This window comes from Dama dama, chromosome 15 (genome assembly GCF_033118175.1).
Source record: "Dama dama isolate Ldn47 chromosome 15, ASM3311817v1, whole genome shotgun sequence".
In the NCBI taxonomy this organism is placed as follows: Eukaryota; Metazoa; Chordata; class Mammalia; order Artiodactyla; family Cervidae; genus Dama; species Dama dama.
The window spans coordinates 70,045,642-70,059,358 of NC_083695.1; the positions used below are offsets into that span (position 1 = coordinate 70,045,642).

The 13,717-nt window shown below is 45.7% G+C and overlaps 1 protein-coding gene and 1 long non-coding RNA gene across 3 annotated transcripts in view; both read left to right on the forward strand.

Moving 5' to 3' along the window:
• The first annotated feature begins 1,681 nt into the window (after positions 1–1,681).
• LOC133070386 (uncharacterized) lies at positions 1,682–5,230 on the forward strand. Its single transcript, XR_009696140.1, has 3 exons — positions 1,682–3,444; positions 3,533–3,635; positions 4,375–5,230. It is a non-coding gene; the product is annotated as an uncharacterized LOC133070386 (long non-coding RNA).
• A 2,508-nt stretch (positions 5,231–7,738) lies between these two features.
• Positions 7,739–13,717, forward strand: part of CNNM2 (cyclin and CBS domain divalent metal cation transport mediator 2) — a 158,551-nt gene continuing 152,572 nt past the window's right edge. For both annotated transcript variants that reach the window (XM_061162508.1, XM_061162509.1), the window contains exon 1: positions 7,739–9,475. In XM_061162508.1, coding sequence (XP_061018491.1) covers positions 7,891–9,475 — 1,585 coding nt within the window. In that variant the 5' untranslated portion in view covers positions 7,739–7,890. The remainder of the gene's footprint in view (positions 9,476–13,717) is intronic.

The following is a 13,717-nucleotide window of genomic DNA, read 5'->3' on the forward strand; positions in this document are numbered from 1 at the left end:
GTAAGTAGAATGGCAAATGGATGATGTACTGGGTGCTCTGTAAGCCAGACTTGGGTTTGCTCACTTTGCCTAAAGTCATTAACCTCATTCATGGGAGGAAAAGGGATGCAGGAGACAGAAAACAGGTATTCTTTCTAATTCTGGTTCTGCTGCTGAATTTGTCACTTTCCCCTTGGAAAATCATTTGTCCACTTTGGGATTCACTTTGCTCAGCTGTTAAATGAGGTTTTGAACTCTGCATAAGTTCCCTTCCATCTCAGAAACAGACTTAATGGGTCTAGATTCTGGGGAAGTCACAGAGTTTTAAACAATTGAACTAGTTGCCCACATTTATAAATCAGAAGGTTTTCCATAAAATATGAATTTCTGGCTTCTCTTGAAAAATTGGCAACCTGACCCTGCATTTCTGCACAGCTGCCATGGCCCCAGTGAATACTGGCTTCCCTGTTACACAAGGCATGTCCCTTTAGGCATCGTCCCTACCCAGTCAACTTTGCTGACCCCTGTAGGCAAAGGGCCCCATTTTAGGACTGGAATTTAGCACAGTTTCATCATAATTAAAAGTGAGGGTATGTCCCCCCATTATAATTCAAATGATGGCTGGCCTCTGGTTTAATCTATGGCTCTGACTTATATATTTAATTCATTACAAGCAGAAGCTAAGAAGGGCACGTGGAGCTGGGCAGGGGTGCTCACAGGAGGGAACCAAAGCGCGCTGGAGCTGCTTATGGTAATTTGACATATAACTCGGAGCCTGATTGTGTCAGGTGAGGTGACCTGGATGGTTTATTCTCTGTTCCGAGTTAACAGGCTTCCATCACATCAGTGTCTCTGTGAATATGAAATGAGCATCCCCAGGAAAGCAAAGCCTCAAAATGTCAAGTTGCTCAGGAGGAGAGGTTTTGCACAGTGCACACAGAATGATTTGTGTGGCTTCTAGGCTTAATAATTAATCTTTTATTAACTGTCTTTCTTTTCTTTTTCTTATTAACCTTATTATTCCTTTCAGTTGGATCTAACTAGGGAAATGTTGTAAAGAAGGTGTTCTTATTTCTGCTTTTCAATAATGTAACAGGACCCCACCGAGGCAGCCCTTCACAAATGGTGATTTTTCCTGGGGAGGAGGAAAATTCACTGCTTTGTGTGCATATAAAGCATGCCAGATATCTCAAGTTGTTTCTCTTCTGAAAAGAACTCCCTTACACCTCCCTCATAATGCTGATTTTTCTAGTTTTACAGAGGAGAAAACTGAGGCTGCAGGTATTTGAATGACTTTCTCTGTGGGAGTGCAGTCTAAGAAATGTTAGAATCAAGGCTACACTCGGCTCCTCTGACTCTGGCACCACTGCTTCAGAAGGTCTGTCCTTGCTCTCGTTTAGGTGATCCCAAAACTTTAAAATACAGAATTAAGACGGTAAATGATTAGTACAAAAGCAAGCATCACTATAGTAGTGCAGACTATAAGCAGTCTGCCTGCGTAAATGCTAAAGAATCTGGCTGCAATGCAGGAGACCCAGGTTCAATCCCTGGGTTGGGAAGATTCCCTTGGAGAAGGAAATGGCAACCCACTCCGGTATTCTTGCCTAGAGAATTCCATGGACAGACCGTGAGGTTGCAAAGAGTTGGAGACGACTAAGCGACTAATACACACACACAAGGATCACTATGTAGGGTAAAGAACATGTGTGATCCAGAAGGGATAGATAGGAGTTTTCTCAATGAGGGGGTGGTTCCTGTTACCATTATAAAAGATTACAAAGTCAACATAATCTTTGCCTGGGACTGTCCCAGTTAGCCTCAAACTAGGTTAGTTATTAATAGTACCTTTATTTTTTACTCTAAAACAGGTTCTGTTTTAAACAATAAATTATGTGGTCAGCTACTATACATTTATGCACCTTTATGATGTTTATTATGAGGCTTTCCAGGTGGTGCTAGTGGTAAAGAACCCACCTGCCAGTGCAGGAGATGTAAGAGACATGGGTTCGATCCCTGGGTCAGGAAGATCCCCTCGAGTAGGGCATGGGAACCTACTCCAGTATTCTTGCCTGGAGAATTCCATGGATAGAGGAGCATGGCAGGTTCCATGGGGTTGCTAAGAGTCGGACATGGACTGAGCGACTGACACATGAACTTCCTTGACTGACCGTGAAGCTCCCCTCAGTTCCTCCGTTTTATTTGTATTTCTTTTTAAGACATTCGATATTCTACCCTGCATTATGTAGTTATTTAGTACATGTTTCCTGATGTCCTTACCAGTAAGCTTTTTGGGGTAACCTCTAGGTCCAATGCCTAGTGCTTATTTAGAAATGCAATCTCTCTGAGTTGAATGAGGGAAAAAATCAATGAAAGAGAAAAAAAGAAACAGGGTGAGAAATAAGACATACACTTAAAGTTTAAAGAAGCAGAGAATTGAGATGTGGTATTAATAAATGGGAAGAAGTAAGTTAAATCTTCAGTGTAGTGGTGTTTCAAATAAAACAAGTATCTCAGAGGAACTAAAAATAGGAGCAGAATTTTTCCCCACTGATGCCTGGCATATTATTTGTCTATACGTGGAGATTTGACTAATTACTGGAGTAGAGTTTTTGCTGCAACTTCAAATGATTTGGAAAAAAGACCACACGAATGAACTCAGTTGATATGGGAAAACTAGTATTTTATGTCTAGAGGCATAATCAAAGATTAGAGCTTGGGTATCAGATCCAGGGCTAAGAATTGGACTCTTAGGATCTGTTCTTTTTCCTGTGGTCCTGTGGTCTCATTTCTAGTTACCTTCCTCCTGTTAGAGTCTGCCTTACCTCCCACATCTTCCTCACTCCCCAAGTGTGGTTTTTATGTTTAGATTTTTGAATGGGCAGTATTCACAGGGAGCAACATTTTAAAACCTAAAATTGCAACCTGGGTTGAATGTTTTGGTCACAATGATAAGAATAGTGGAGCACAGAACATCTCTTACAACTTTGTCCAAGACTAAGCTGGAGATTGGAACTGAGGTGATACAGAAGTCAGAAAGAACATGCTAGAAGATTCTAGAAAGTCCCACAGTTGTAGAGCCTGGCAGTCTGGAGGACAGGGGGCAGGGCAAATAGTGGATTTAGAGCAGAAGGATACCACGGGAGGTTTAGGAGGCACAAGCTCCCTGGGAGAAGGGTAGTAGGTGGGGTGCCGTCCAGTGCACCATGGGGGCGGGGCCAGGAGGAGGGCAGTGAGGGAGGGAGGAGGCAGCAGAATTTTAAGTGGCAGGGGTCCACCCACCATTGGCAGGGATTCTCTCCTGAGGAGCTTGGGTCCTTCTCAAAGGAGCAAGATTTTCTCACAACTCTATCAAAAAGTCATGTTTTCCCTTCTCTTTTACCCCAGTGACTATCTCCAGAAAGTATCTAGAAAAGGAGGGAAATAGGAAAGCCTGAAACAAAAAGCCTGAAAAGCCCTCTAGAGAAGGTAAACTGCATTGCTTATTTTATTTTGTTTGTCCTCTGTTGTGAAGAGTTCTCATTTGAGCTAAAAGAGTTCTGTGTCTTTAAACAAGTGGACAGCGTTGCTTCAGGGGGAGCGGATTTGATTGGAGGGAAAGTTTGGACAACACCAGCATCACCCAGTTCCTAATTTTCCTCAAAAGACCCAGTGCTTCGGTGAGATTAAAATGTCATTTTGAATATTTTTCTACAACTAGGCATTTTTTTCTGGGGGAAAAAGTTTCTCTATAAAACTGGAGCTTTATGTTGAGAAATCAAATGCACAGAGAGCCATTTGGTGTTCTACTTGCTATCTTTAAAATCAAACTTGAAAAGACTTCTAGGTCTGGATACAATGCCTTCCTGTCTCTGAACCTGCAGACAGGGGAGCATATTCCTGGCAGATGAGAGAACTGAACAGGCACCTTACCCCTGGAGGACCAAGTGATGGATTCTGGCAAGAGACGGTTAGTTAGGGAGGGTATCTGCTAGGAGGTTCTGCTTTACCTAAGGAGGTGTGGAAGGTCAGAGTCAGAGCCTTCCTAGGATTAGACATCCGTAGCAACCAGTAAGCAGTCTTGAGCCTTTTGTAGCTCTTTGTGGAGATGAAACATGTTCAGAATTCAGGGTTTTGTTTTATTTTTTTCTGCCAGATTTTTAAAAAAAGATCCTGAGAAGTAAGTGCTGCCCCTGCCCTCGATTCATCCAGATAGACAGACTGGGAAGCTCCTGAAGGTCAAGTTTGTATTAGCAGGCCCCTCACTAAAGAGAGGGTAGGCCAGCTGAAAAGCCTCCAAACTTGAAGCAGGATCCCACTTGCTATGGACAAATTACTTGGCTTGGGTGTCTAGATTGCTCTGTGACTTGGGTGTACATGGAGAATGTATTTTTGTTTGTTTGCTTTTTGGCCATACAGCACCTCCTGTGGGATCCTAGTTCCCTGACCAAGGATTGAACCTGGGCCCTCAGCAGTGAAGCACAGCAGAATCCGAACCACTGGACTGCCAGGGAACTCCTTCATGGAGAATATGATCCCCGCCACGTCCCCCGCATTCACATCCAGGATGAACATTAAATTCACACAGGGAATTTTTGAACTTGTGTGTAAATTTGAGCTTGCTTTGTTTCATATTGTAAATTGTCTTACGGGGTGCTTTCTGACATTTTGCTATGAACTTCTAACTTGCTTCTAAATTGCTGAATGCCACAGTTTCCTGACTATTCTAGTTTTCTCTGAAATGCACAGGAGATGTCTGTAGGTTTGGCAAGCCTCTCCTCAGCCTCTTCTCTGCACTCTTATTGCAAAAGTATGCGTTTAGCATTTAAGAGCCTGTAATCATCTTCCCTCTTAGCTCCCTTAAGCAGACTTGTGCTCACACTTTTAATGATGGTAAAACAGTTGTGTTTTTAATCAGCTCATTTAGAAGACCATATCTATCCTTAACCTTTGTCATATATTCCTCCAAAGCTCAACATTTCTTCCAAACTTTGATAATGTTATTTTTGTAAATGCATGCCAAGTCTGTGAATCAGGACTTTTTAAAAAAATCTAAACTTGTTTTTCAGAGGTACCAGTATGAGAATTGTGGGTGCGGGAAGCAGCGTAAGAAACTGAAGGGTTGGAAGGACTTTCCTGGTGGTCCAGTGGTTAAAACTGTGCTACCACTGCAGGAGGCCTGAGTTCGATTCCTGGTCAGGGAACTAAGATCCCACATGCCACACAGTTAACCCCCCCAAAAACAAACACCAAAATGAACCAAAAATACCTGATGACCAAGGAACCTTCATCAGTTCAGTATCAGTTTAGTCACTCAGTCGTGTCCGACTCTTTGCAACCCCACGAACCACAGCATGCCAGGCTTCCCTGTTCATCACCAACTCCCGGAGTTCATCCAGACTCATGTCCATTGAGTCGGTGATGCCATCCAACCGTCTCGTCCTCTGTTGTCCCCTTCTCCTCCTGACCTCAATCTTTCCCAGCATCAGGGTCTTTTCAAATGAGTCAGCTCTTTGCCTCAGGTGGCCAAAGTACTGGTGTTTCAGCATCAGTCCTTCCAATGAACATCCAGGACTGATCTCCTTTAGGATGGACTGGTTGGATCTCCTTGCAGTCCAAGGGACTCTCAAGAGTCTTCTCCAATACCACAGTTCAAAAGCATCAATTCTTCGGTGCTCAGCTTTCTTCATAGTCCAACTCTCACATCCATACATGACCACTGGAAAAACCATAGCCATGACTAGATGGACCTTTGTTGGCAAAGTAATGTCTCTGCTTTCTACTATGCTGTCTAGGTTGGTCACAACTTTCCTTCCAAGGAGTAAGCATCTTTTAATCTCATGGCTGCAATCACCTTCATAGCAGCTCTGAATGCAGGCCTTCAGTCCTCTTCCATATAAGAGAGAAGTCAACTTTATTAAAAAAAAAAAAAAGAGAGAGAGACTGAAGGACCAGAAACTAGAGTTGGGGACATTATTTGGAGCACTCAGAATAAAAATCCTTTCATTTTTAAAAATACAAGTACTGTTTTGAGCATCTACTATTCTTCTAGGCCCTGATGATACAGCAGTGAATAAAACAGACAAAATCGTTGCCCTTAGGAAGCTTAAGTTCTAGTAGGAGACAGATACACACCAAATTAAGGAAAATACAGTAAGGATGGAGAATAGGGAGTGTTTGGTCACTGGTTTATAAAGACAGACTTGAAACAGCCTTGAAGGAGGTAGTCTAGGGTTCTGTGCTGACACCTGGGGGAAAGAGAGTCCCAGGCACAGGCAACAGCAGCAGGTGTACAGGCTCCCCGAGGGAGCATCCCTAGAGAGAATGAATAACCAGGAGAATCTGGCTGGAGCACCAGATGATAGGGTTATAGAAAAAAGTGGGGCGGGGTGGGGGGGACGACAGTAGGTCTTTTAGACCCTTATCAATACTATAGCTGCCAGTGGCTTTTACTGTGATGAGTTGGAAAGCCAGAGTAGGGCTTCAAACAAAGAAGGGACAGTGGCTTATTTAACAAAACTACTCTGGCTGGAGGGTTGAGATGGGAAGGGGACAGGTGTAGAAGAGGATAGAACAGTGAGGAGGCCCTTGCAGTTATACCTATTAGAAATTAATAAAAATTTTACAGAAAGGAAAATGTGCTTGCAGCATAGAAAAAACGGAAATAATTATTTTTTGGATGTTTAAGTTGCAAGAAAAAAAACCAATTTGGCAACTCTGTTTCCTCCAGATACAGAGGGGGCTTGGGAGTCCTTGGTCTTCAGAATTTTTTTCTCCTGAGCCACCAAGGAACCTAGCAAGGTTTGATCAGTGTGTTTAAGAATGAGCCTTTATGGGTCTGCTTAGGATGTCCGCCCCCTCCCATTTCCCAGATTTTCCCGAATGCCTACTAGGAATAGATTCCTGAGTCCTACCCGTCCAGTAAGTATGGAATGGGGCCAGGGAATATATTTTTTTCAGTAAGAAAGTGAAGGGATTCACTGCCCCACCTCCAGAACACCTTTTTGGGTTTGCAGCGTACCTGGAAAGCATTGCAGGGAGCCAATGCTACCGGCAGGTGGCGCTCCCTGACCGTGAGCTGCAGAGGCTCTTAGGGATAAGCAAGCGGCTCCAGCGGAGCGCGTAGATGTGGTGTTGGGGCCCACCGGCCACCGCTCATCCCGAGCGGAGAGGCGCGCAGGAGTAAAGAAAAGGGGCGCAGCCGGTGACTCGGCTTCATTTTAGGCTCACGTGCGTCAGGAAAGCGCAGCCCTCTCTGCACGGTCACTGAGCACGCGGGAGCCAGCAGCGTGGCGCGGCGAGAACCGGCCGCCTCGGGCCACAGGACATTAGTCCAGCGTGCCAACCTAGGGACAGGGGTACTACTGAGTCCACCCCGGGACGTCAGACTCGCAGAAGGCCCCTGTGCATTGGCAGCCGGGACGGGGGGCTCCGCCCCTTTTCGTTCGGCTCTCATCTGTGACTGGCTCTTGAGCCGGGGCTGGCCACACCTCCTCCCCTCGCACATACACAAGAGTCACGCGCCTTTCAGTTGGAAACTTGGAGTGCAGAGGAGGACGCTGTCCCTGGTCTCCCCACCCACTTATCTTGCCATTGGCTCGCGGCGCCGCTCACGGCCACGCCCCCATTCCAGCCCCCTGGCTGGGAGGGCGGGCACCTGCTGGTGATTGGCTGGTCGGCCTGACTCTTGCTGCAGCCGCTGGCTCTCCCCCCACCCTCTCCCCCCTCCCGCTAGCCTCGAGGTCTCGGTGCTGGCCCAGGCCGAGTCAGTGTCAGTCAGGGAGGCGGGTTGCTGAGAAGTGGGTTCGAACACAGCGTTGCAATCTCGCTCCGGGGGCCGGTGCCTGCGCTCGCGCCGCCGGCTGAGAAGGATGAAGCCGCAGCTGGAGCAGCCACCCTGTGATTGGCTGTGGCTCTTGTGAACCCGAAGTAAAGATGGCGGGCGGGCAGGCAGCCGCCGCACTGCCCTCTTGGAAGATGGCGGCGCACCGCAGCTTCAGCGCCCGCGGCCGGGGGGTCCTGCAGGCGGCGGCGGCGAGGCTGCTGCCATTGCTACTGCTGAGCTGCTGCTGCGGCGCGGGCGGCTGCACGGCGGTGGGCGAGAACGAAGAGACGGTGATCATCGGGTTGCGGCTGGAGGACACGAACGACGTGTCGTTCATGGAAGGGGGGGCGCTGCGGGTGAGCGAGCGGACCCGGGTCAAGCTGCGGGTGTACGGGCAGAACATCAACAACGAGACATGGTCCCGCATTGCTTTCACAGAGCACGAGCGGCAGCGCCACAGCCCCGGCGAGCGCGGGCTGGGGGGACCCGCGCCGCCGGAGCCGGACAGCGGCCCCCAGCGCTGCGGCATCCGCACATCAGATATCATCATCTTGCCCCATATCATTCTCAACCGCCGTACATCGGGCATCATTGAGATAGAGATCAAACCGCTGCGCAAGATGGAGAAGAGCAAGTCCTATTACCTGTGCACGTCGCTCTCCACGCCAGCACTGGGCGCCGGCGGCTCGGGGTCCGCGGGTGGCGCCGTCGGGGGCAAGGGCGGCTCCGGGGTGGCCGGGCTCCCGCCGCCCCCGTGGGCCGAGACCACCTGGATTTATCACGATGGCGAGGACACCAAGATGATCGTGGGGGAGGAAAAGAAGTTCCTGCTGCCCTTCTGGCTGCAGGTGATCTTCATTTCGCTGCTTCTGTGCCTGTCGGGCATGTTCAGCGGCCTCAACCTTGGACTCATGGCCCTAGACCCGATGGAGCTGCGCATCGTGCAGAACTGCGGCACGGAGAAGGAGAAGAATTACGCCAAGCGCATCGAGCCCGTGCGCAGGCAGGGCAACTACCTGCTGTGCTCGCTGCTGCTGGGCAACGTGCTGGTCAACACCACGCTCACCATCCTGCTCGACGACATCGCTGGCTCAGGCCTCGTGGCGGTGGTGGTCTCCACCATCGGCATCGTCATCTTCGGGGAGATCGTGCCCCAGGCCATCTGCTCCCGCCACGGCCTGGCGGTGGGAGCCAACACCATCTTCCTCACCAAGTTTTTCATGATGATGACCTTTCCCGCTTCTTACCCGGTCAGCAAGCTGCTGGACTGCGTTCTGGGCCAGGAGATAGGCACCGTCTATAACCGGGAAAAGCTGCTGGAGATGCTCCGGGTCACAGACCCCTACAACGATCTCGTAAAGGAGGAGCTGAATATCATCCAAGGGGCGTTGGAGCTCCGCACCAAGACGGTGGAGGACGTGATGACTCCCCTCCGGGACTGTTTCATGATCACCGGGGAAGCCATTCTGGACTTCAACACCATGTCGGAGATCATGGAGAGCGGCTACACTCGGATTCCAGTATTTGAGGGGGAACGCTCCAACATCGTGGACCTCCTCTTCGTCAAAGACTTGGCCTTCGTGGATCCAGATGACTGTACTCCCCTGAAAACCATCACGAAATTTTATAACCACCCCTTGCACTTTGTTTTCAATGACACCAAGTTGGACGCTATGCTGGAAGAATTTAAGAAAGGTGGGAAAATTTTGGTATCCTTTCATTGGCTTGCTCTTTCTCACTCCATCCTCCTCCCTACTTGAGTCCTCTACCCTCAGACCAACCCCCCAAGGCGAGTTGACCGGAATTTCTCCTCTCTTTTAATTGTAAAGTTGAAAGGGTGGCATGGATTTGGGGGTGGATTGAACTAGTAAGCGCTTCTAGGTTCTTTGAAACAAGACTGCCCTGGCTTGCTTCCCCCTCTATCAAAGCAGGCTTCCTATTTTCTGCGCGTGGTACTCTTACCCTCTGCACTCTGGCCTTGAGAGATCTGCTGCATTCATTGCGGGATTCTGAGTGGGTAGATGAAAAAAGGGACCCGCTGATGCCATGCTGTGCCATTTGGTTGCCGTGTACTAATCTCAGGCATTTGGAGAACGTTTAAATGGCTTTTCTAAACCCAGAGCAATCAGTTGATATTTCCGAGATTGGAAGTGCATTTTCAGTTGTTTCAGTTCCTGGTTGTCTGGTGACCTGTGGGAGGGATTAGGGCTGCTTTTGAGAATAGGGTATGGGATAAGCCAGGTATCACTAAAGAAAATCACTCATTTGGTTGACTTGCCTTAGCTGGAAAAGAGGTGTTTTGTTGTTGTTTTTGTTGTTTTTATTTAAAACTAACGCTGTTAATATATAACTTGGAAAAACTAGAGCTAAGTTAACCTTTTATGAGGCTGTATATTGCTTAGCTTTCTTCACTGTTTGTTTACACTTACCTGACAACAAATAAAATTTCCCAAACCGAGTGTGGTTTTGGCAGAAAGCTTGGATCTTTAACAATGGGATTAATTCCTCTATCTGGTTTATCTATTTCTTGAGACTTTCTGGTTTAAAAGTGTTCTTTTTAACCTTGATCACCTGGTATGTTAAATGGAAGTATGTCTGCGAGTCATTGTTCACTGTTCCGGGGAGTTTTACCAGGAAAGAGAAGTACAGAGGGTGCTGTACTCACCTTTCTTGCATAGTGGTATTTTCTGTTTGTTTTACCATGTAATGAACGGGTAACACATACTGCTATCACTGAAATTCTGACTTGAAAAACGTTTCCATAAGTCGCTAGCTTTATTAGTTGACAGCCAAGTTTTTGATACTGAGTTTTTAAATTGTTATGGTGCGGGTGCATGTTCATGTATTAGAATGTGTATGTAACCTTTTAATGAACCGATAGTCCTCAAAACTAACTTTTCCTTCTTCCAATAGAATTTTGATCACTGAGAGTGGTCTCTCCACTAAAAAAGGCCATGTGTAAGTGGTGACAGCTCGATGGCTGTGATGATATGAACATAGGGTGTGCAGTTGTCCTAATTCCATTTTCCTCCCTGAATGCTGTCCTCTCTGGAACAGGATCACACTGCAGTAATTTTCAGATAGAGCAGAATGCGCTTCAGAGATGGGGTAATTTGCATTTAAAAGCAGAAGGAGATTCTTCTGGATTCTTAAACAGTAAAAAGAAAATGTCCATTATCTCTAGGTGACAGAGCTTCTTTGGAGATGGCATTATTCTTTCACTACTAAATTGTTAATTAGAGCATCTAACCAGTCTCTTTTTCCATTTTGCAATAGAATGTGGAATACAGAAAAATGTCTTCAAATGCTTGAAAATGGCTTTGAAATACTTTATTTTCCTTTTGTTGCTAAATTTCCCAATATTGATAGAGATAATATATTCTATTTTTTTTTATTATTCAGAATTTTTGCATATCTGCTGATGGATTGTTAGCACTGGTGTGTACTCCCTGCTGAAATCTTCTCTTCACTTCTGAATCTTTTATTTTCTTTCTTTGAGAATTTAGTTCTGCCCCTTGCAACTCATTAATCCTACCCATCTCTCAAAATCTCAAGATTTGCATTATTTTGAAATTTGGTTTTGATTGTCCTTGAACAGTTTTCCTCTGAATGATTTATTTTTACTAGGAACTTTTCCCTTTCCCCAAGTTACCTCTCACAGTACTTTCTTTGAAATGTATCCTTTAAATGGATTGAATTGATAATATTTTCCTGTGAATTCTAAAAAAAAAAAGATAATGCCCAAGATTTTATTTTTGTCTGTAATCAGAATAATATATTCAGTTAAGAAGACAGTATGAATTAAAAGTGCATTCATGCTAGTAGCTGAATGGAAGAGTGGGCAATGACAGTTGGTTGCAAATAGGAAATATAAGCCATGATCTTAAAAGGCTAGAATGGGTGCTTGTTGCTTAAACTGTCGAAATAATTGATTTTTCACCTTCCTTTCCTTGATTTTTTTTTTTGAATGAGTGTGGCCGTTTTAACCTTACTAATAGCTGCATTATTTCTTTTTTCTGTGTTAGTTAAAATATTTCACCTGATTTTCTTTTTTCCTTCTTCATTTTCCGATTCAGTTATGAAGTAATGTGAATAGTCAACCTGCCACTGTTTTTCTCCTTTGAATAATGCTTTGTGGGATGGTTTGAAGACTTTTACTTCTCTTTTCCTCTTTCTCCTAACAACACCAACTATAACTCACCCACACAGGTTAGACCCTTAATGCATATCTCATTGAAAATTATCCTTCCTAATTAAAAATGTCTGCATTGAAGCCTTTCCTGGATTTAGGTCTGCATCATTAGTCTCAGCTATTCATTACTAAGGAAGGGGAAAGTTTCTGTAATGTGGAAAGAAATGAAAAGCTACCTTTATGTAGTGGCTTCCCAGGTGGCTCAGTGGAGAAGAATCCACCTGCCAATGCAAGAGATGTGGGTTCAGTTCCCACATTACTGGGAAGAGCCCATGGAGAAGGAAATGGCAACCCACTCCAGTATTCTTGTTTGGGAAATCCTATGGACAGAGAAGCCTGGTGGGCTACAGTCCATGGGGTCGCAAAAGAGTCAGACACGACTGAGCGACTAAAACAACCACCACTTTCTGTGTTATGTACTGTATGTAAATAATCTTTCTAATGATTAGAAGTTTTTGCCTGGCTTCGGTGCTAGTGGTAAAGAACCCTCCTGCCAATGCAGGAGACATAAGAGACACAGGTTCGATCCGTGGTTGGAGAAGATTCCCTGGAGGAGGGCATGGCAACCCACTCTAGTATTCTTGCCTGGAGAATCCTATGGACAGAGGAACCTGGCAGGCTACACTCCATAGGGTTGCAAAGAGTCGGACAGGACTGAAGCAACTTAGCATGCATGCAGGCCTGGCTGCCAGGAAACTCATAGCTTTCCTTGAGGTTAGAGAACAGTAATTATGCTAATTTTTCAGTTAGCTCATTATTATTACTTATTTGCTCTCTGCAAGGTGCAGGGCTTAGTGCTTTACATGAATCATCTTGTTTAAATCTTCTGATAGCTGATTGAGGCATCGTCTCCATTTTACAGATGAGGAAATTGAGGCATAGGTGAAATGATGTGTTCAAGGTCATTGAGTAATTTGTTGTTTTGGGGTTGGTGTGACAGCCAGACCCATACTCTTAACCATTCTATTATGCTGATCCCTTGATCCCGATTTTACATTTCTACTTTAATTGTGAGGTTTGGTCAAAACATTGCCTCAGGGCTTGTTTAAAGCAACAGACACAGAAACATACTTAAACATTAAACATGGCCATAAACCAGAGCTTTTGTGATGTGGTACCTAACAGTTTGATTTAGGTCATACCTGAATGGTCTAGTGGTTTTCCCTACTTTCTTCAATTTAAGTCCAAATTTGGCAATAAGGAGTTCATGATCTGAGCCATAGTCAGCTCCTGGTCTTGTTTTTGCTGACTGTGTAGAGCTTCTCCATCTTTGGCTGCAAAGAATATAATCAATCTGATTTCGGTCTTGACCATCTGGTGATGTCCATGTGTAGAGTCTTCTCTTGTGTTGTTGGAAGAGGGTGTTTGCTATGACCAGTGCGTTCTCTTGGCAAAACTATATTAGCCTGTGCCCTGCTTCTTTCCGTACTCCAAGGCCGAATTTGCCTGTTACTCCAGGTGTTTCTTGACTTCCTACTTTTGCATTCCAGTCCCCTATAATGAAAAGGACATCTTTTTTGGGTGTTAGTTCTAAAAGATCTTGTAGGTCTTCATAGAACCGTTCAACTGCAGCTTCAGCATTACTGGTTGGGGCATAGGCTTGGATTACCGTGATATTGAATGGTTTGCCTTGGAAACGAACAGAGATCATTCTGTCTTTTTTGAGATTGCATCCAAGTACTGCATTTTGGACTCTTTTGTTGACCATGATGGCTACTCCATTTCTTCTAAGGGATTCCTGCACA